The sequence below is a fragment of the Sorex fumeus genome, unplaced genomic scaffold (assembly GCF_029834395.1).
Source record: "Sorex fumeus unplaced genomic scaffold, SorFum_2.1 ptg000051l, whole genome shotgun sequence".
NCBI classification, from domain to species: Eukaryota; Metazoa; Chordata; class Mammalia; order Eulipotyphla; family Soricidae; genus Sorex; species Sorex fumeus.
The window spans coordinates 42,707,254-42,731,464 of NW_026606108.1; the positions used below are offsets into that span (position 1 = coordinate 42,707,254).

The 24,211-nt window shown below is 38.4% G+C and overlaps 1 protein-coding gene across 4 annotated transcripts in view; it reads right to left on the minus strand.

The window, feature by feature from the left end:
* Window positions 1–3,803: 3,803 nt before the first annotated feature.
* Window positions 3,804–24,211, minus strand: part of NR3C1 (nuclear receptor subfamily 3 group C member 1) — a 91,582-nt gene continuing 71,174 nt past the window's right edge. For all 4 annotated transcript variants that reach the window (XM_056124262.1, XM_056124261.1, XM_056124264.1 and 1 more), the window contains exons 5-9: window positions 20,144–20,419; window positions 19,061–19,205; window positions 14,476–14,606; window positions 9,376–9,533; window positions 3,804–7,845 (exon numbers count right to left, since the gene is read on the minus strand). In XM_056124262.1, the coding sequence (XP_055980237.1) occupies window positions 7,693–7,845; window positions 9,376–9,533; window positions 14,476–14,606; window positions 19,061–19,205; window positions 20,144–20,419 (863 nt within the window). In that variant the 3' untranslated portion in view covers window positions 3,804–7,692. The remainder of the gene's footprint in view (window positions 7,846–9,375; window positions 9,534–14,475; window positions 14,607–19,060; window positions 19,206–20,143; window positions 20,420–24,211) is intronic.

Genomic DNA, 24,211 nt, shown 5'->3' on the forward strand with positions numbered 1-24,211 from the left:
GACAGTTCCTTGAGAAAGGATATGAAGTTGTTTTCCATCCCCAAGATCAGGGAAATTTAAATCAAAATGACAATAAGCTATCATTTTATACTTCTGGGAATGGTTTCTAGAAAAAAGACCAGAAACAACCAGTTGTCAGTCGCTTTGCAAAACAGTATGGAGATTTCTGAATTAAAAACAGAACTCCCATATCACCCAGTGATTCTACTCCCTGCCCTTTATCCCAAGAACACAAATAGATTAAGCAAAAAAAAAAAAAAAATATATATATATATATATGCAACCCACATTCTGTGCATTGTGGTTTCCAATAGCCATCAGTTTTCAATATTCCTAAATTTGTCTTTTCATAATGTCAGAAGTGGAATCAATAAAGACCTTTTGTGTCTTTTACTTAAGAGTGCTTTTGAGATTCATTCATGTTAATACATGTGCCAATTGTTTATTCATTTGTAGTGCTAAGTAATATTCCATTATGGGAATGTCACAATTAGGTTTCGTTTTCATTGATGGACTTTTAAAATTGTGTTTACTTCCTTTGTTAATGTTTTCTGTTCATTAAAAAATATCTTTCCTCTTTTGGTTATTTTTCTAATGACAGGGCTACACACATGCCACACATGCCTGGTTGTGGTGGTAGCACCCTTGAGTCTAGTGATCTCCAAGGATCAGACTCTTTAGGGTGGTACCTACAAGAGTGTAGGGGTTGCTGTGGTAACTATTCACACACATCAAAGGCTGTGTTCTCTCGCCATGGTGTTCCTGTCATTTAGATGTGCTCTTCCTCTGATTGCTAGAACAATTCAATGGGAGGGGTAGTAGTTTGGACACATTTTGTTCACTTAAGAAATTAGATTTTCAGGAATGTCTGGACATGAGGTATCTGTTTTTCCCCTCAAAAGGGTATGATCAGTGTGCTAACCTCTGGCATAAAGGATCAACAGTGTAAACTGTGTCTTGGGCAAGTCATCTGGCTATAGGGAAGAGCTAGTTGGAATATCTAACATCAGGGAAGAGCTAGTTGGAATATCTAACATCATCTACATAAACTATCTTTTAGATAATGGATCTGTATCCAAGTAAACGATTTTCCAACCAAGATGCTATTTCATTTTTAGTAGAAAGCTCAAGCCTGATGGAAGAGGATGCTAAGTTCTTTCATCAGAAAGAAAATGCTGTCATGTTATAATTGTCATGTCACTGTCAATTAAGAGATTAGTTGAACAATAATTTAGTGTAAACATCCCTATGTTCTCAATTTTAATATTATTTATTTATTAAAATATTAATATTAATTAATATTTATTAATTTTGACAAGACACCCAGCAGTGCTCAGTGACTACTCCCTGCCTCTGTGCTTGGGAGTTTACCCCCAGCTGTACTCCAGGACCCCAGTGTGCTGGGGATCAAGCCCAGGACTCCTGCACATGAAGCATGTGCTCTCTGGCCCCACAAAGTCTGGTCTGGTAACAGATCTTGACTTAGAAAGTGCTTTTCAATTGTGAATAACTTTCCTTCCCAGTTTAAATATAGAAATATTTGATTTCCCCACCCACCTTATCCCTCCCTCCGTGGACAAATCAAGTGCCCGTATATTTGACAAATTAAATGTCATCTGGGTATTCATGGTCAATGTCCCCAGAAAACAGACACATATTTTTATTTGGGGAGGTTTGGGGTCACATCCAGTGGGTTTTGGGGGCTACTCCTGGCTCTGTGCTCACTCCCTGCAATGTTTGAGGACTATGCTGTACTGGGAACCAAACCACGGTTGGCCACATGCAAGGCAATTGCCTTAACCCCTGCACTCTCACTCCAGCCTGGAATATTTTAAACAAGAAATACAATTATTAAATGGCTATATTAATATTGATATGGTGCGCCAGGAATTAAATATCATGTTGAAAGGCTTGCTAATATGGGTTTATTTTGCTTTTTTGGGTGACACCTGGCGATGCTCAGGGATTACTCCTGGCTCTGCATGCATGAATTACTCCTGGTGGTGCTCTGGGGATAATATGGGATGCTGGGGATTAAACCTGGGTTGGCCGCATGCAAGGCAAATGCCCTACCCAGTATACTATAGCTCCAGTATACTATAGCTCCAGCTATAGTATATATATAGTATACTATATACAGTATACTATAGCTCCAGCCCCAATATGAGCTTATTTAATCTGGAGAGTTTCATATTTATAATTTCTCAGTAATGTTTAAGAATATAGACTAGTACCAAATGGCCAGTTTTGCTATTTTGTTTTGATAGTCGAATTAACCAATTATCCACTTTCCATCTTTGTGACTTTTGGCAGTTTATTCAATTATTAAAGCCATAGTTTCTTTAAATAAATGCCTTAGGGTTATTAGTATTTTGTAGCAGCAGCTTTCAGAGTTGCTAAGCTTAAATGAGATTTAATGAAGTACAATGTCTGACTAGTAGTAAGTGCTCATCATAGGTAACACTTTAAAACAAACACAAACAAGCTCTTCCCTGGGAGACTTGCAGACCCAGACATGCCCTTTGACAAGTGCTAAATGGCCTCATTACAAAGACTGCCCATTCCAGCTTCAGTAAAGTGGGTCTCATCAGCTATAAACCAGTTTTTTCAATTCTGAACTCCCTTCTTCTCTCCTTCTCTTTTCTTCTCTTCTACCACAAAATAAAATTAGTATCCTCCAAGATTGAGTAAGTAACATGAAGCTGGCTTTCAACTGCTCGTTTGCAGACCTAAATGTTTGCCAATCCCTAAATGTGAAAATGTTAAAAATAACCAATGAAGTTCAGGCATTGTACAAACCTAAGATTAGTATTTGGGATGATTGTTCAAACAGTAATTGGGCCAGGGGACAGCACAGCAGTTAGGGTACCTATGCCCAAATTGGTTTGACTGCCCATAGCGCATGATCCTCCTGAGATTGTCTTCGAGCCCTTATCCCCAAAGGAAACAGCAGTATACCCCATCCTGTATTCTGTACAGTACCTCAAGCTACTGGTAATAACCAATTCTTCTGGTTGTGTTTTGGAGTGGGCGGGAGAGATAGTACAGCGGGTAGGGCGTTTGCCTTGCATGTAGCCGACCCAGGTTCGATTCCTCTGCCCCTCTCAGAGAGCCCAGCAAGCTACCAAGAGTATCTCGCCCTCACAGCAAAGCCTGGCAAGCTACCCGTGTTGTATTTGATATGCCAAACACAGTAACAACAAGTCTCACAATGGAGACATTCCTGGGCCCGCCTGAGCAAACTGATGAACAACGGGAGGACAGTGACAGTGTTTTGGGATCTTACCCAGAATGCTCAGATATCACACCTGATGGGGCCAGGGGAAGCATATGCAAAACTGGGGGGCTGAATTCAGGTCAGGTACCTGCGAGACAAATGCCTTACCTGTTGCATTTTCACTCTGGCTCCGTTAAACCCAATCCTAAGTGACTAAGGGTAGTGACTAAGTAGTTTCTTCACTCACTCTGTTGACTAATTTTGGAGGAAGAGTTTTGGCAAGATATTTGTTTCTATGATATATTATTTTTCCACAATAAAGATAAATTTGAAGTGTCAAGAGTTCTTCCTTCAGTAACTCTGCAGCCATGACAGATGACTTGGCCTGGATGGAGAATCTTTATATCTGGCTCGACTGTTAATCGCATTCTGAATTTATGCCATATTTGCGTGCATACACCATAACACTGAGATTCAAATATTCATCCTATCGTTTTAGGTTTCCTAAGTGATAACTCTCTTCATTATAATGAGTGGAAACAAAGAAAGATTAGAAGCACCTAAGTGCTACAAAAGCATGTTGGAGTCATATAATGAAAAAGCAGATTTTTATTATGATGTTTTTCCATATTTGGCATTGCTGTAAATGGCTAACTAACATTTACTGCCAATTCAGTACAAATGTGTGGTTTGGTAATACCAGAACAGCGATTTTAAATGAAAAATAAAAGTTAAACATTTCCACACAAGATTTTACAGTCTGACATTTCACTGCGTAGGTAAAAAGACTTTTTTTTTCTTACTACAGATTATTATTTAGCATGAATAAAAAACTACAACTTTTATTTTTAAACAGGAGTCACTGGTTTTAATTTTTACACATTTTAAAATTACTGTGATAAAAAATAATGAAAAAGCTTCTTAATAATGCCATACACAGTATAATATAGATTTGTCCCCATTATATAGCATTTGTTTAATATACAAAATAGAATATTGACACACTTGAATCTATATGTAGTTAAGCAAGTTATTTGAAGAGGGTATTTTCATACAGCTATTCATCAGAAAATAAAATCCTTTCAGGTATTTCCTAGAGAGAAGCTAATCCTTTTCCAAAACCTGGTCACTAAACCGTAGTGAACCAGATGACTAATAGTCTGGAAAATGATGAAACTTCCATTCAAAGTGGTTTAAAGTGTCCTCCTCACCTCCTTCTCCTTTCCAACTGTCAAACCAGGCACATAACAACATTCATCTATAGCTACATAATTTTGGTTGATCAGCCTAAGTGAAAATCTCACTGAGGACCACGGTAGTTTTTGTTTTCTGACAGGTCAGAGTGCTCATGGTAATGTAGTTTTCGGGTATTTAAACAGAAAAGACTTCATGGGAATAGGTTGTACTGCTCACCCCTGCACTCCAATTCTCACATGTCTGGCTTTTTGACATGCATTTACATAGTTAACTTTATGTTGGTCAGCAAGCTCTTCATATTCAACCAGATCCAGTTTCCTGTTGAGGCGTCTTTTCCTCAACCTCCCCACCCACCAGTAGGGAGGTTCCCCTCTCTCCCGCAGTTAAAAAGATTACAAAAAAAATTGGGCATTATTCTCCAAAAGTAATTGTATAGGAGATCACAGCAAGGTCTAAATCATTGGGTCACCTTTTTCGTATCAGTAATTAAAAATATTTCTCAGGCTTTGTTGTGAGTTACCCACGTGTCACCAACTCTCAGTACGAAGTTAATTTAGTTTGGGGACAGTGAGATACCACCTACATAGACAATGAAGCTGCTTTCAAGGAGAGCCGCAACTTTATTCTGCTGAAACCCATACTTATACACAAGCATAATTAAGATAATGTTTTATTCCCACACATTCTAAAAGGGCATAGCTTCTTCTTCCATTTAATGTTCAGCTTCTCAGAGTTGTATATGAATGTCAGTTGACTTTTTAATTGTTAACATGCACATCATTTTTAAATTTCTTTAAATCCAGCTCTGTTTATGGAGAACTGAAGTTGTTGGGACTAAAATAAGATTAATGTTTGATGTGCTTTCTGGTTTTAACCATAAAACATTCTGTAATATTTTAACACTGTCACTGATAATATTCAAGCGGTATTTCGTAGGCACCAAAAGTTTCACATCCAGCTGGGTTATAAACCATTTAAAAAATACTTTGATATCAACTGAAACCATTACACATAAGAGCATTCCCTTTCAGAGAGCATTCAAAAAGCAAATGATTACATTGTTACTATATAACTGCTCCAAAAAAATACTGAAAAAGTAACATTCAAAAAAGCATCCAAAGAAAACATAAAACATGTCCTCATTTTTGTTGGTAAATTCTTGCAGGATAGAAAGGAATTAGTGTATTATTGGCAACCTAGGAGAGTCTGCACTATTTACATATTGCTGGTACCTCTAGGCGTCATTATTGCCAAACTGCTGAAGACTGTTGGAGAGGCTGTACGGAGTGTCCGTACGAGGAGATGGTGCCTGCCAGTGTGGAAGCGCCATCTTTTCTCTTGTCCCCTGTTCACACTCTAGTGCCAGGGGAGATTCAGGAAATGAAAACTGTGCTGACAGACTGGGATGGAAAGAGAAGGGGAGGCATTCTGGGCAGCAGAGGATAATCCCCTCCGTGATCTGAATGGGACGAAGCCTTGGCAAACCTTCACCACACACAGGACGCGTCTGTTTCCCCCTCTTCCCTGGAGCCAACCTGTTTGCTTTCTGAGACCCAGCTGCCTGTCCGAATGCTCACACGTGCTAGAAATCACCTAGGCTTTAGCCATCATTTCTTTGACCCCTACAAAAAATATATAACATGTTGCGATAAAACAATCTCATCTAAAAATCATTCTTATTTTACACTATACAAGCTATTTTACAATCATTTTTAATAAATTGCATGTAAAGCTGCAGTAGCCCTTCCCTTCCCAGATTAGTGAATACCAATATGATATATATCTGAAACTATAACTAAATATAAAAATATATTAGAAGTTTCATGTTTTTAATATTAGATTTTCAGTTTTCTATTACACAAATAATTTGGCCACCTTTTAATAGAAATCAAATTTCTCGTGGCTTTGTAAATATGGTAAGTTCTGAGTTTACAGAAAGTTGGTAAGGTGCACACAGAAAGGGCTACTACAGCTTCTATTTTGTTTAAAAGGATAATTCTCAAGAGTGAGGAGGAGAAAGTCACAAGACTCTTGTTAAAACTCTATGGCACACATAGGGATGTGTAGTTTTACAAACATGGAAGTCTGACATACGTTCTAAATCACAAAAAAATCAGTAGCTGAGTTTTCCTGTATCTTCAGGAAAAGAGACCAATTGATGACAGATGGGGATGTGAAAATGGGTATCTAGCCACTTCAATGTATTAAAATTATTTGGGGGGTACAGTTTGGGAGGAATTCGTCGGATGAAAAATTTCAGCTGCTTATCTGGAATTATTGACTCTCAAGAGTTGTACACAGACTACAACAAAAGGTCCCGACAAGACAGTTACCAACTCTCTTGCCATCTAACCATTGCTTAGAACAGGGCATTAGGTGCAATAGTGCCTCTTGGTAGATCCCCCCCACCCCAATTTGTCTTTTGCGACCATCATCCTCAGTTTATCCAGAAGGTCACTGGACTAGGTGCTCTATACTGGTTAATGTGCATGACCTATGGAATTTTCCACTGAAGCAGATATATACAAATAAGAGCTTTTTATTTTTTTGACAAGAATACTGGAGATTTGAGTCAATTTTTGTGGTCTTCTGACAGCTAAGTGCCATCAGGTTAGAAGCACCAACCCATTTTCACACAGAAAGAAGATTAATGTTTAGAGTTTCTTAAGGAAAGCCAAGAACTAGCTGCCCATCTAAAACAGCTGTACAATAACTCGAATACAAAAATTATGAAAGAAAAAAATGAGCAAGCGTAGTTCACCGAATATAAAGGAAAACTGTTAAAACCAGACAGTAATAGCTATAAAAGGCACAACTTCCCTTTTCTGACATACACTTGTAAACTTTTTTCAGGTTTCCATGCATAAATCAAAAAATGCTACTCTAACTATACAGGGGGAAATACACCCAAAAAGTCTAGAAGAAAATTTTATCCAGCCAACTGTGAAAAGCATGAGCAGAACAAGTTCATCACACAGACTTCGGGCACTGGTGGTTTCGGTGCTACTTCTCTGAGAGTGGGGGATCCTGGGGTCAGATCTAACCCACAGGAATCACCCATTATCACTCTCCCATCACTGACCAGTGATGGCTCAACTGCTTCTGTTGTCAAGTCTTGGCCCTCTATAAACCACATGTAGTGCGTATTTAAAACAAAACAAGAACCAGACCAAAACAAAACAGGAAAACAACAAAATTGCTACAGGACAAAACTGATGGTTGTACAATAAAAGCTATAAATTCAACTTTCTTTAAGGCAACCTTTCTGGTTAAGGCAGTCACTTTTGATGAAACAGAAGTTTTTTAATATTTCCACTTGAGTATTTTGGTATCTGATTGGTGATGATCTCGGCTAACATCTCGGGAAATTCAACACTCATGGTCTTATCCAAAAATGTTTGGAAGCAATAGTTAAGGAGATTTTCAACCACCTGCAAAAGAAAAAAAGTAGGACTGGGCTTAAAAACAGGTCAGTGAGCACATCAGATTCATCTTTTTATCCATACCTGCCACTTTGCAGGGGCCGTAGAGACAGGATAAATCAGGGACTTGCGTATGAACAAGGATGCTTGAGCCATATCCCTGGCTCTCTTTACTTTTAAAAACTGGCCTGAAATCATGTAATTTGCGGCAACATGGATGGAACTCGAGGGTAGTGTGCTGAGTGAAGTGAGTCAGAAAGAAATGGACAGATACAAAATGCGCCCATTCATATGTGACATCTACAGGAGGGAGCAACAAAGGGCCAAAGGCAGCACAATAGGGAAACTGAGCCACACAGGTGAGTTTGGGGGCCCTTGAGGAAGGGAGGTGGGGATTGGATTATGGGCTTGGTAAACCACAAATAACAGTCCTGTAAATCACAGAACATCAATCCATTTTATTTTATTTTTTGCTATCTGGGTCAAACCGGAGATGCACAGGGGTTACTCCTGGCTCTGCACTCAGGAATTACTCCTGGCGGTGCTCAGGAGCTCAGGGACCATATGGGATGCTGGGAATCAAACCCAGGCAGGCCATGTGCAAGGCAAACACCCTACCCTCTGCGCTACTGCTCCAGCTCCCATCAATCCATTTTAAACAAACTGGCCTATAATACACTTATCTCGAGTGCGATTCCCTAGTAGAAGTTTAGTTAAAACAAGCACTTAAACTTTTGGTAGAATATCTCAATCTGTTTCATGATAAAATGCAGCATCACAATAAATATGAATATTCTCTAAGTGAGTGGATTAACCGCACCCCCTCCCCCCAAATCCTAGGGCCAGGGAGAAGGCTCAGTGTGATGGGGTGCAGGATGGAGGCCTGGGTTCAATCCCCAGCAGCACATGGTTCCCTAAGCAACCCTGAAATTTTTGAGTATGGAGTTGGTATCAGGACATCCTTTTATGACATCTTATTATCTGATTCCTACTTTGGACAAACTGGCAGGCTATCGAATGTAGCCTGCCCACAGGGCAGAGTCTGGCAAACTCCCCGTGGCGCACCAAATATGCCAAATACCAGTAACATTGATGGGTCTCATTCTCTAAAGAGCCTTGAATATAATCTCAGGGCTAGGATGAAAGAGACGTTACTGGGGCCTGCTCGAGGCAATAGACGAATAACAGGATGATGAATGAATGAATGAATGGAGTTGGTAGAAGCCCTTGAACTCCACTGGAGTGACCCACGCCCCTGCCCCAATTCTAAGGGGATTGAAGATGTCACTCAGTGCCTAGAACAAAAGCCTCCTGTGTACAATTTGGTCCCCAGCACCTACCAGAACAAAAATCTGGTAATACTATCTTTTAAAAAATACTACCATTCACTTCTGTATTAGCATTATGCTGTGAAACAGGAGTTCACCATTGGTCTGAGGAAAAATGCATAATGACCAAAACCCACAGACCAGGGAAAACTATGTGTGTACGATTATACACGTGAAAGTTCTTATATTTGGATTTATGTCTGACACTTACATCATGCATGGAGTCCAAGAGTTTTGTCAGTTGATAGAAACGCTGCCAGTTCTGACTGGAATTCCCTTCCCTCTTGACAATGGCTTTCCCGAGCTCTTTGATGTAGGTCATTCTGATTTCATCAAACAGCTCTTGGCTCTTCAGGCCTTCTTTAGGAACTGAAACATGAAGACAAAGTCAGAGAATTTCATACATGCAAACAGGGCATTTAATCTTAATAAGATACATATGACTTACACTCTCTACACAATATCCTCAATTAAAATGCATTTCCAAAGGATCACAGAACTAAAGCAAACAGACAACATGGGGTAACAGAGAATTGGGCAATTTAGCCTTACATCGGTCACTTTTATTATAAAATGGAGCTGGTGGCGAGATCTTTCTGCCTAGTTCATAGACCAATAATCTGAAGGCCAAAGGAGTAATGGCAGTGACTGTCATTCTGCATTTCAGTTTAATTCTAGTAAAGAGATAGCAGACTTTATAAGATTTACTCCACCAATTACATCTTAGAGTTCACCAGTCATGTAAACTTCATCATGCAAACGCATTTAGTTAGTAACTTGCTAACATACACGCTAATCATCTTTTAGAATGATCCTATTCTAAAAGACGTGTTCTTATATAGTAAATATAATGCACACACAATGAGGAGCAAATACCTGCATTTCCTTACAATACTTAGAAACATAGAATGTAAGTTACAAAATAAGGATTAAAAAAACTGTATTAGTTAGGGACTGTGAAGAGATTATGACTTTACACAATCTTACAAAGATCATAGTATTATGGTGTGCTACATTTCTTAAAGAGTACCCCTCCCTAGGAACTCTAGTCCTGTAGGATTTAGTGGTTAAAATTTAAGCAAAGCTAAACAATCTTAAGGGTCAGAGAGATAGTACAGTGGGAATGGTGTTTGTCTTGCACATGGAGGACCTGGGCTTGATCCCTAGCACAGCATATGGTCCCCAAGCATTGCCAGGAGTGACACCCCCAACCCCCCAAAATGCCCACAAACTTAGGCAGATTTCTAGATCTCAGGACTTGCCAGAGCTATAACTTTATACTTATCAGTGAGAAGAACACTGTCTCCCAAACTTCACTGCTGCTGAAAATTTTAGAAAATGCGAGTACAGAGGAAAGTAGTGCAGTGAGGAGCAACAAGTCTTCATTTTGTTAGTCCTGTCCCGGGATTAACTATGCCCCCTCCTAAGTCTGCTTCCACGCTTTCTCTTTCACTGAGTTTTGATTAAGGTTCAAATGATTCATGCATATCAAAAAACGTTTTGATGCCATTAAACAAAATTTCACGCCTCTGAATGCCAATAAAATGAAAATGAAGATCCTTAACTGGGAGTGATAAGAGACTACCATGTTAAAAAATGGTTTATTTCAGATATTACTGTAGATGATACAATTACGAGAGCTGTCTTATTCATTTCTTAAAAATATTTCATTGATCCCAATATGTAGGTTGATGATATTTCCCTCCAATTTTTTTTTAATGTTAAAAATCACTGGTATTATGTCTATTTCTGGCCTCAGGGAGAGGAAATACCATCTGAACTCCACCTGCCCCTAATTCTCTGCAACCAGAGAATGGACAATTGCAGGCACTGATCAATAAGCAGCAAATAACTTCATGATCACTGGCAAGATAGGAACAAGTCAGATGAGCCACACTGAGTAACAAGTCAATTCTAGGCTTTTTTTTTTTTTACCTGAAAAAAAACCATAGCATTAACCAGTTCTGGAACAAATGGATTTGGGATTCGGGAAAAATAAACTTCATCCTTATCTCTTACTTACAAAAACCGATGTATTAGAGATGATATACCTGTGCATAAAACTTTTCAAACAAAATACACAGTAGAAACATTTTAAAATAATTTAGGCAGAACATGTGCCATAAAAGAAAAAGATGAACATTACTTGCCTGTTTCAAATTTTTAAAGAGGGACTAGAGAAAGAGCAGAGTGGGCAGGGTGCATGCCTTCCACGTGGCCAACACAGGTTTGATCTCCGGCACCCCACATAGTCCCCTGAACCCCGCAGGCGTGATCCCTGAGCAATACACAGTGTGGCCCAGAAGTTTTGTTCTTTGAGAGATCTTAAGAAAATGGGCGCTGGAAGATCACTAAAATAGGTGGTGTGCATGCCCCAACCCCGCTGAGTCCAAACTTGGATTCCCCAAAATCTCTGGGTCTGAGCATCACCAGAACTGATCCCTGAGCATTATTTGGGAGTCCCTCCCACCAAAAATAAAAGAGCAATTCTTTGAGTAAAAGAAAACCTACTTGGTAACTGGCTTTATAGTCTAGTAAAGAAGCAATGAAGATGAAAGGCTAAACATTTTTAATAATGAAATGGCTATACATAAAGATTTTGAAAATACCAAATGTTAAGGAAGCGGCGGAACAAATACAAGTCTCGTACATTACTGGTGAATGTTACAGCAATTCTGGAAAAGTTTGGCAGCTTTAAAAATAAAATTTAAACACTCACCATATGTCCTAATGATCTCACATTTTGGTATTTACTCAAGAGTAATGAAACATATGTCCATATCCTTATTGATGTTTTTAAAATTTTGGGGGTCTGCTTGATCTATTAATTTGTGAGAAAGGGTATGGGTATAATCTCTCTCTGTTTAAAAGATTTGTCTAAATATTTCTAGTTTCATGAATTTTTTTCTTTGATGTACATGGAGACCATCCATATATTTAAAACTATTTTTCTGGTAACTACAATGCATTATCTAAATCTTTATTTTTTTGTCACCTTTCAGTAAACTCTAGCCTGTGTGTTAAATTCCACTTCGTATCTCCTGTGAAAGTTTTACTGGTACATTAAATGCCTGATTAGTATTGCCCCTGCCCAAGAGCCAGAACTGATTAGCTAGAAGTGAGTCTATGTAAAGCTGAGTACATTTAATGTATGTGGTCGTGTATATAAAGTCTGTCATCTATGGGATATATGGTGTATAGTGTAACAAGTCTTTTGCTTAAGACTTTCAACTTGCTTGCACATTGTATAAATTCTGTCTTGCATCTTTTTTGCCCTGAATCATTTAATTTTCCTTAACAATCTATCGGAATTTATTTGTACCAACTTCCTCTTTTCCAAATCTTATTTACACGCTCCCCAATGCTTCTTTTAAATTATTTTTCCTTACCATGTTCCCCGCAACTTGTTATGTTTTGTCACTCTATTTCCAGTTATCATCTTTGTGAATTGAAAGCATTATTTTTTTAAAATCAAATTCTGCTCACTCACATGCAGTTTCCATATATTGTCCGTCAACAAGGCCATCGATGCATTGCAGGGGCCTGCTGAGTTGAGAACCCCCAGGGCCAATCCAGTGGTGCTTGGGAAACCCTGAAGTCTGAGGAGTGAAACCAGTCCCGGCATAGCTGTTTTGCTTATCTCTAAAGCTCCAATATCATTGTTACATGAAACAATGATACACAGGAGAAGTTTATTTTGGGGGACATGAAAAGCTCACTGTATGTGAACCCCTGTAAGGTACCATACAAGGCAAGCACCCAGCTCCCTGTACCACTGCTCCACACCCTGCTCTTGAATTTGAGAGATTCAGTAGAACCTGCTGGTAGGTTCAAATTATCCTTTCAAATAGCTATTCCACTTTGTAGGTTGTATAGGAACCATAACCCAGAGAAGTTCCCATACTTTCCTTCCATTCTCTTTAGTATTATCTAAGTTACAACCATACAACATTATTGTTATCATTAAATTACGAATTGTTAATTTGGGCCTGAGTCATATCATAGCAGGTTTGCCTTGCACGCAGACGACCCAGGTTTGATTCTTCCGCCCCTCTCGGAGAGCCTGACAAGCTACTGAGAGTATTCCGCCTGCACAGCAAATCTGGCAAGCTCCCCGTGATATATTCGATATGCCAAAAACAGTAACAAGTCTCACAATGGAGAAGTTACAGGTGCCCGCTCGAGCAAATCAAAGAACAACGGGAGGACAGTGCAGATTAATTTAGAAGAAAGAAAAATTTTCTCTTTCTCTAGTCCACATCTTTTTCTTCAGATAAACATTGCTGACCCATATTCTTTCTCTTCATTGGAAGATCTTCTTTGAACATTCTATGCAAGGTTGGGTCTATCGGTGATAAACTATAAGTTCTGGTTGAGAAAGTACTGCACTTTTGAAAAATAGTGGCCACATTCTATGATGGGCATGCAGTTCCAGGGATGAAATTCTGGGCCTCACACAAGTTACACATATGCTCAATTAAAAAAAATCACATTTGGGGCCCAGAGAGCAAGTTACACTGCTCGTACATTCCTTGTATGCAGCTGATGCCAGCTCAGTCCCCTGCAAACTGCTGTGTATGGCCCCCAAACAAACAAATGGCAGAATTCCTTTTCCTATAAGAAAAAGGTATTCAAGCCATTAACTTAAAGTACCAACTGGTTCACAGTCTTGCTTTTATTAGAGAAAATGCCACACTTTCACTAAGAAAGACAAGATACATTTTTCAAAAGCTTTCCAGATTTCTAAGGTTGCCTCTGTTAGCTAGAGACACTGTAGGCTCTTATGTGGGACTTAAAGACACAAGGAAAGGGCGCAACAAATGCCTGAAGGCAATATAAAGGAGAACTGAGTCCCACAGCTGGAGGCTACACTGTGACGGGCATGGTGTCGAAAAGTACAGAATAGTAATAGAAAAGTTTTTTAAAATTTTCTGGTATCAAAACTTTCAAGATAGCATAATTGTCTAATAATCCAGCTCAAATACTTACTGTTACCATCTAATTAAATTATCAGGCATATTTTCCTCCCATAATATATGATACACTCTAGCAGTATTTGTTATTTAACTTTGACCAAGAAAAGAAAATCATTTTGGGATAACCTGTGCAGTTCATAATACTCATTTTTTCCCATGACATCTATTAGTCTTTTAGGTCCTGGCTGTGCCTTTCTCATACTTTTAAATTTATGAAAATCTGAATTATGGTAGTAGGAAGTAGTTGTAGGCATGGATAATTATCAGTGCTCTATATTACAATTAAACCTTGTTTTTAGATTTTTAAAGTGAGTTTTATAAATAGATCTACCAACCTGTAGAGAGAAGTAGTAAGGTTTTCATACAAAGATATTCTTCATAAGATACCTGAAGCCTCTGTAACTCAGAGGAAACAAACAGCATATGTTTACATTGGTCATACATGTAGGGTAGACTCATTCTCTGCCTGTGAAAGAAATAGTTCTTGTTAAAGAAGAATTCATTTAAAATGGTTCTATGAACATAAAAAAGGAAAACCTAACTATTGATTAAATTTGATCTCTGGTCTAATTATATGTTGGAGAAATTATTTTTCTATTGTGTATGTGATATGTTATATATTTAAATGTTTAGATATTCACAAAGATCTGCCGATTTTAATTTTACAATATCATTTAAGTATGGCCAGTTTGACCACACCATTTTTAGATTTTACCCATTTAAAAACCAAAAGGTATTTTTTTAGACTCAATACAACGATACTATTCAGAATTGTATAGGGGATCAGAATCCTGAGTTTTCTATACTTGAAGCTGCCACTTACCCTGAAGGATTAAAGGGACCGAAAGAATTCTCAATTGCCATTATCGTGATGTCAACACTATGATTTTCAAGTAGATCTTTAAAGTTTCCAGTCTTTCAGAATGACACTAAGAGCCTGAACACGTACATGGCCAGTTCATGGCTATTTTGATGAATGTGGGGGCTGGGATCCTGAGTGCAAAGGGCACCAACCCTCTGAGCATCACCCAGCCCCAGTTCGTGGCTTTTAAAATACTTCAAGGCCCGTTGTTTTTAGTTTCTGACCAGTCATTTGCCTCGACTACTGCCAAAATGTTGCATGACTTCTGAAATTAACAATTTCTTATTTAGGCCATTTCTTCCTAATCCCCTAGTAGGAATTAAGCATTTCTTTTCTGAATGGATTCTTTTTCTTCTGGAGTTTCATGCAGTAATTATTGTTTTTACAACATTCTGCCCTAAGGACAGCCATTAGAGTTGTTTTACAGTTACACAGATGGTCGGAAGTGGAATGTATGTAGGCTTTCTAACACCCGCAATCTGCTTATCACAGATAAGAGTAGTATGGAAACAGTGTGAAGGAGGAGGTCTGGCCACCGCATCATATAGACACGAGAATGCCATCTACCTTTCCATAGCTGAGTCCTGGAACAGTGAATAAAAAATAATCCCTTAATATGCATTCTTTTTTGTCCCATCATTAAAATAAAACTAATGTATTTGGCAATGTCGGGCTCTGCTGTGCTGGTGTTTCCTAGACAGGTCTGTTCACAGTTATAATCCCAATGAAATGATTTGACATAGTTTTTAGAAAGTCACTGTAAACAATTGTTCTAAATGAGCTTGGATTTTGAAGTGAGCAATAAACATTGTGAGATTTGAAGTTATCACTGGTTTAAGTCTATTAATCAAATCACATTGGCTTATAAGAAGTTTCTATTAGGATGCAGCTCTATGACCACCATCCTCAGGATTACTCCATCTACCACCTTACACCTGACTCCTGCCACCAGTTTGACCTGGCTCTCATCCTCTCTGTTAAGCTGTGATGAGGTCTGAAGGTTACAGTGACTTCTTTCTCTCATACTGGGTGACCCAGGACCATGCTGAGGGCAAAGGTCTCTCAGGCTCACTGTCCCGGTTGCTTCTCACTATGAACCTTGGTCTTCCCCTTCCTTCAAAATGACATCTCCTTGGGGCTGGGGTGATAGTATAGTGGGCAGGGCGTTGCTTTGTACTCGGCTGACCTGGGTTCGATTCCCAGCATCCCATATGGTCCCCTGAGCACCGCCAGGAGTGATTCCTGTGTGCAGAGCCAGGAGCAACCCCTCTGCATCGCCAGATGTGACCCAAAAAGGCAAAAAAGGCAAAAAAGAAAAACAAAAACCAAAAAACCCCCCTAAAATGACACCTCCTACAAAATGCCATCATTGGCTGCCCTATTTGAAATAGCAAAGAGAAAGACAAAGAAGGTCCCTGACCCTTACTCTTTATATTATAGTTGTGGAAAGACAGATGACTATCCAAGGCACCGTTTTTTGGGTCTCATTTTCTACTAGTATGCTGTTGGTCATAAATTAGGGATGTGGCACTTCTGATGCTGCCTTTGCTTCCTTTTTTTGTGGAATGCCCTACATGTCACATGGCTTATCCTTTTGTACTATTTACTGTCCAGCTGTTTAGAGAGTGATTTCCTTCTCTGGCGATAAAACCCCTACCCCCACCAGTCACACTGTTATGTAATAAACATTTGAAATAATTTTGGAAATTTATTTGATTTCCCCCTATCAACCGTTAGCAGGGGCTGCATCTATTGTGCTCACTCTTATAACTCAAGCTCCTAAAATAGTGCCATGCACCTGGTAAGTACTCAAATATCACTGAATGAAAACTGTGCTGGAAATAAATACAACCACCCTAATAGTAAATTTAAACTCGAAAGCTCAGTCCTGGCTGAAGTTTTAAGACTGGTTTTTATTTTAATGTAGTTTCTCAATATGCCAAACACAGTAACAAGAAGTCTAATAGAGACACAAAATATCTGTTTTAGGCAATTCTCTTTTACTAGCCTTCTATTGCTATGTAGCTTGAATCTGGAATTAGCTCACTACTTGTAGCTTCCTGCACAATGCTTACAATATCTAAGAGCTACAAAAGAAGAGAGAGAGAGAAAGAGAGAGACACAGAAGCAAAGTGGAGGTGGGGGGGGTGTTGGCCGGAGGGATATGGATCAGGATATTGGTGGTGGGAATGTACACTGGTGGAGGGACGGGTGCTGGGTCATTGTATGATTGAAACCTGATCATGAAAGCTTTGTAACTGTATCTCATGGTGATTCAATAAAAAATTTTTTTAAAAATCTAGGGCTAATATCATCCAGTCCTAACTTGATCTTCCTATATCCCAAGGCAGAACTTTTTACACTTACCACATGGCTCAATGCTATGCATTTCAGTGGTTTCTGTTACTTTTATACAAACATACCCCAAATAAACCTGTTTTCTTATTATCTCCTAGACTCCTGTTTACAATTATCTCATCATTAGGAAGTCTCTTCTACTCCAACATCCTGCTCTTCAAAACGTATTCATTTCAAAACTACTCTGGATATGTTTTTAAGTCATCACTGGTACCCTTATTATGACACTCAGTTCTGAGCATCAGTGAATTACATAAACGACCATGGAACCATTTAATATTTCATTGCTTTTTTTTTTGAAGGTAAAGGTAAAGGCCCTCCCGTTGATCGTCGATTTGCTCGAGCGGGCCCAGTAACGTCTCCATTGGAGACTTTGTTGTTACTGTGTCTGGCATATCGAATACTCTCGGTAGCTTGCTGGGCTCTCCAGCTTGAAGGGCTGGAGCGATAGCACAGCGGGTAGGGCGTTCGCCTTACACGCGGCCAACATGGCCGCCGACCCGAGTTCGATTCCTCCGCCCCTCTTGGAGAGCCTGGCAAGCTACCGAGAGTATTCGATATGCCAGACACAGTAACAACAAAGTCTCCAATGGAGACGTTACTGGGCCCGCTCGAGCAAATCGACGATCAACGGGAGGGCCTTTACCTTTTTACCTTTACCTTTTTTTGAAGACTTAACAGCATCTGGAACTCACAATTAAGATCTCTCCTTCTGTTTTTCTCCCACAAAGATATAAATCTCCATTTTTTACTTTCTCAGATCCTGACTATGTGTGATTTCTCTGTTTTCAGTCTAATAAAGTTGTGGGTAGATGACAATAAAATGATGGTTGAGAGCAGTGAGGACGCTGGCAGGAATATCACCTGTGATAATGAGCATCATGGGCAAGAGTCATGTTTGAAGCATGGACTACCTCAGTGGCCATGCTGAGTATGTGAAGGTGAACAAAAATGAGGGCGATTTCTGGAAACTGAGGCATCATGGTTAATATGAACTATGAGTCAGTGAGGAGAACTGAAGGTATCTATGTGCTGTGATCAGAACAGTTTTTAGAAAGAAAAACGTCAAGATCATGGAGATTATGCTGGAGGCAGAAGGCTAGAAACTCAGGTAAAGGGGATTGGGCACTCGAACTAATTTACAGGTGGAAGTAGAGGCCTAGAGGACAAGAAAATATTTGATTTATAAAATCTTGGCTGCTTTTTATTTTTTTAACCATTTAGAAGCAGTACTTGTCACCATATTTCTAAGCCATAAACACTGAGTGATCCTCACCATTCAAACATTCATCACTGAGTCAGTATTTCCGACCACCTCACCTGTAATTATCTCTACTGAAAATGAGATCACTATGAGTTTTATCAAGCTTCTTTTCTTTTCTGTAATAAGGATCCCATGTAAATCTGTTATTCTGTTATAGACTCCATTCACCCCAGAAATGATCACAATTGAATATATATATATGTATATATATACATACATATATATTCATCATTAAGAATGGTCCAGGACGAGTAATAGTCCGTGGCTTTTGTCAAACACAGATAAAATTATTTAACTCTATTTCAAATTTCCACTGTTTCAAGATACCTGATATTGTGATCATCCAATGAATCAGTCATAACAATATCAGGAAAACAACTGGATTAAAAAAAAACAAACTTATAAATACAGGTAAAGTGATTCACACATGACTTACTCATTAATAATCAGATCCGGAGCAAAACACAGCAGGTTTGAACTTGAATGTCTATATGATCTCCACCCTAAGGCAAATGCCATGAGGAACATCCAGGAGTACTGAAGTAGGGTCATTTGGTCATCCAGGTGTAAGTTCCTGAATCCTGAATAGAAAGAAAGCAAGCATGAGAACACATGCTAGTGGCTAGAGAGATCATCTTATGAGGAACACTAGAGGAAACGTAACATCAACTGTGGCCGTTTTCCTTGTACATGTTAAGACCATAGTTCCCAGTGCTTTTTAATAGCCTTCAATGCCACCTTTTGCTTGTTTAAATATGAATAAAAAGCCAGGTGTACTGGCTTTATGACATTATTCAGTAAATTTAAATTTTAAAAATATATCCCTAATAGTCATGCCTCTTCCACCTTGAATGGCAGAGATCATAGGAGGTCAGGTTACTTTATTCTTTCCCTGGTTGTGTGGACAAAAGTTTGTTACTTCCCCTTCCCTCCCCTTAAAAGTTGATGCTAACATTTACCCATGGTCTTTCACAACTTTCAATGAAGGATTATTTATGTAAAAAATTTACATTCAATGTGTATCATTTTATTTAATGAGTTAAAAATCATTCCTTTTTTGACAGCACCTCACCTGTAAGTATTTTTAGCAGTTTTATGTATACTATTTATGCAATATGTTGAAGCAAAATACAATTTCCACAAAGACTAGAATTTTCCATCAAGAATGAAGCCAATAGGAATTTTTAGTCAGTTCTGACATCCTCTATGAAAGTCCTATGTACAAGTAATAACTGGAAAGACAGGGAGCCACGGAAGTTTTACAATAGACAATGTACCCTCTCACAGTTAACCTGACTCCACTTGTCAATCCCCAAAGCTAGGTTAAGAGAAAAAAGACATACCGGGGCTTCAGGACCATCGAGACAGAGACTTCTGCTTTGTTTTGTGGTGCTGGGATGGAGCCCGAGGTCTCTGACACTTCAGGCAAGCAGTCTACCACTGAGCCACATCTCTGACCCCTGCGTGCTCTGGACAGACAAAGGTGCGCACCACAACCAGCTGCTCCTCTGGCCCTTACCTGGTATTGCCTTTGCCCATTTCACCGCGGCAATCACTTGCCGTCCACCTAACATGTTGAGCGTGGTCATGATCCGCCACGTGCTATCCGGAAGACTACTGTCGTAGCCTGAATATAACACTTCAGGTTCAATGACCTCCAGCAGAGACACCAGAGTTGGGGTGAGCTGTAATGTAGCAGGGACTATTGTTTTGTTGACAGGATTTTCCGGAGTTTCTTGGGAGACTCCTGTAGCGGCCTGATGAATTCCTTTTATTTTCTTTTTTGTTTTCCGAGCTGTGGGTGTTAAAAAATAAAATACACAAAATCTGAGTTGCAATGGTCTACAGCGGTTTTATTCAAGAGATTTTTATTTATTGGAAGATAGAAAGGTTTCAGCAATTAAAGAGATTTAAAAGGAGATACTTTAATTTCCTCATTATATAATAAATCCAGTTGCTGTTTAACTTACACAATTAAGTGTTTTACATATGAAACTATGCTAAAATGATCTAAATGAAGCAAGTTCTTGCAGATGGTTCAGTAAATTAATTTCTGAACCATTTTTACTCTAAAGTTGAAATGGTCATTAATTCTATAAAGCACATTATTTTTACTAGAAAGTGGAAGAACCTATAGTGCCAGACTAGAAACTGCTTTAGGATTAATCTAAATTATGGTACTGCATATGGAGCAGAGATATGCTCTTTATACTCTTGGACTAAATGTAAGATAAAATGTATGATAAAAGAACATTATTTCTATTAACAGAAGCTAACCTTATATCTTTATATCATGGATACTTGGGACTAAAAACATTTGGGAAAATGAAAATAAAAACTTTTCATTTATCCACATAAACCATCAGTGGCTAATCTCCCTTTTATGAAAGACCGATATTAATGACTGCAAATCAAAAACCTCTATTTTCATCGTCACACGTAAAACTATCTTTTATGGTTTAATCTGGAACAACTGTTAAGAAATTATAACATGGATTCTGTAGATTTTTCAAGTAATATTCATAACCTTGAAGTTACTTGATTTAATGACAAATACATTTACACTTAAAAACAAAGTAGTCTATGAAGTTTCAAGGATGTGAAAAATATGTATTTATATAGAAGACATACACTTGTTTAAGTTATCAGGGACACAAACTATTTTGCTGAGGAAAAAGTAAACACTACATTTTAAAATAATTGATTAGATCCTATGTCCCTCAAATGGTAAAATGCAGAGTTTGTGGAGGACAGATATGGTGGCAGGCATGAAAAGAAGAAAGCTAAACATTTACATTCACTAGAATTTGCCATGAGGAAATTTCAGAATCTTCACGTAACATTCTTAAACAGAGAAACCAGACCATGACTGATTCATTTGATTTACTTTCCCATATTCTACTGAAGATAGAGAATGATCTGGCAATAAAATTACGTATCTTAAAAGAACATGTTTGCATTTAAATTCTGCCATTTATTAGATGGGTATCTATGCATGTTGCACCATGGGTCTTAAATTCTTATATATTTTTTGCTTTTTGGGTCATATCCTGTGATATACAGGGGTTACTCCTGGCTTTGCACTCAGGAATTACTCCTGGTGGTGCTTAGGGGACCATATGGGATGTTGGGAATTGAACCCAGATCAGCCATGTGGAAGGAAAACGCCCTACCCACTGTACTATTGCTCTAGCCCCAGGGTCTTAAATTCTTTAAGAACATTACTACTTCATAGGGTCACTGAGAATTGGCCAGTTAACATGTGTCAAATGCACGGTAAAGTTCTTGTCACACAGTAAGTGCTATATAAGAAATAGCACTGCCTCAACTTGTAGGGGAATATGGTTTTAAATATCTTTAATTCAGACCATACACGTCTGTAGTAGAGTGATACGGCTTTAAGATGGAAAACAGGGACTGGAGTGACAATACAATGGGTAGGGCTCTTGCATATAATGCATATAATGCATATAACTTGCATATAATGCATATAACTCTCGCAATAATGCAGTCCACCTGGGTTTGATCCCCGGCATCTCATATGGACCCCCAGCACCAGTAGGAGTAACCCTGAGAATCACTGGGTGTGGCCCCAAACCCTCCCAAAATAAAAGGAAGAATACCTTTATATAGATGAAACTACTGGTGGGGGTGTGTGGACCACCTATGGTCCATGCGTGCACCTATGGTGCATGAGGGGCAATTTATGGTCCTGGGGATTGAACTGGGGTGGGCCAAAAGCAAACCCCTGTTCTCTCTCCAGTCCCCAAATGAAACTCTTTAAGCACCCAGATGTATCACACTGAAATCTGGATCTCAAAATTATGGAATGAAAATATAACTTGTTAAAAAAATGCATGTTCCAAATATCAGTATACTGAAATCTTACTATAAAACCTTCCGTTAACCATAAATTTAAATTATATAGTGCACATGTTCCAACATTGGACTAGGAAAGGTTAACATAAGCTGGATGGCTTCTATGACTCAATCTATATTTAATTTAATTTCTCTTTGTCTATTGTCCTAAATGAGACCCAAAGCTTCTGAATTAAGCCTGTCCTCCCTACTGCCCAACATATACATACAAAAGTGAGCCTGTATTGTACTAATTAGAGCAAAAAAAGTGCATCAAGACATTTTTGTGGGACAGCAAGTTGTTAACTGATTTAGTTAAGGATTCACTTAACTTTCTATTGATTTCCTGTAATATATTATAGCAGTCAACATACTATGTTTATAGAAATGTCTGTGAAACAGTGATAGTATTGCTTTTTAAACAAAGGTAGAGTTTAACATTTCACTTAGGCTTATTGCACTAGTTTATCAAATACAAAAACTGTGAGCTTAGATTTTTAAAGGCATTTTTTTACAGTAAAATTATGTTACCAAATGCTTGATGTGCCTACTTTTAATGTACTCTTATTAAATTAAAAATTAAAGTATGAAATAGAAATGAAGGTTAATACTCGCCCTACTTTAACATGTTTTTAATAGTATGAGTTCCCAAAATTATGTCCATCAGCAAACAGGTATATATCTAAGAGTCCTGAGGATAGCTCTTGGCCAGTGCCAGTTTCCCCACTATTCTGGTACTGAAAATTTATAAAAGCATGTAATTCTAAAAATACTGATTTAGTGTTCAGTTCAAATTGCATGCTTAAAGTTTATTCATTCACAAAGGATTCTGTAGTAAATGACAAGCCTTGAATGCAGAAGACATGGGTTCATTAAAAAAAAAAGAAAGAAAAAGGGTGACTTTCAACAAAAGATCCAACTAGAGAAAAAAATTAGATGTTAAATGCCTTTATTGTTGTCACATGAAATAAAAGCAAATAGCATTGATAATTGTAACTGAATTTTAAGAGGGAGGAGAAATGGGACATATTTACCTGATCATCACAATTACTTACTTTACGGTAGATATATCTTATTTTTTGTAATTAAAGATTCCCCACCAGTATATGTCGGGGAGAAATTGCCCAGAAGAATATTATATGCTTAAGGTGTTGAAGCCAGCACTGCAGCTTGTTTTAATTAAACAACATTCATGTGTGAGCTACTAGTGGGACTCGCTGGCATCGACGTGTTAAATCTCCAAAGACAGAAAGCTTGATGCATTCTCAGGAAGGCACCTAAAAATGTTACCAGGGAAGCCACAATTTTACTTAGTGACAGGATAGAACTGTATTTGTGTTTGCTCAGGGACTAACCTACTAGGTAGGAAAAAAGGTATAAAACTGGGGCCAAAGAAAAGCAATCACTAAAAACTGACCTGGCTTTAATATTTATGTATTCAAGAGCTCAGAGAGTATCGAAATGAAACTATAAAATCTAGGCAGAAATCTGGCACATGTGAAAAAGTAAAGAATACAGTATCTACTTTTAAAATGAAAATAAACTATCCTTCTGCAACTGAGAGTAAACTTTTATATGAACTTGTATTTGTGATAACTGCTAACGACAAGAAATTTGGAGCTACCATTTCCTTAAATCAATGCTTAATCAAGTATATGAGTAAAGCTTTGTAAGCAACTTAGTCATACTCTGAAAACTGGGTTAAGTGTTGTCACAGGTGTCAATGAAT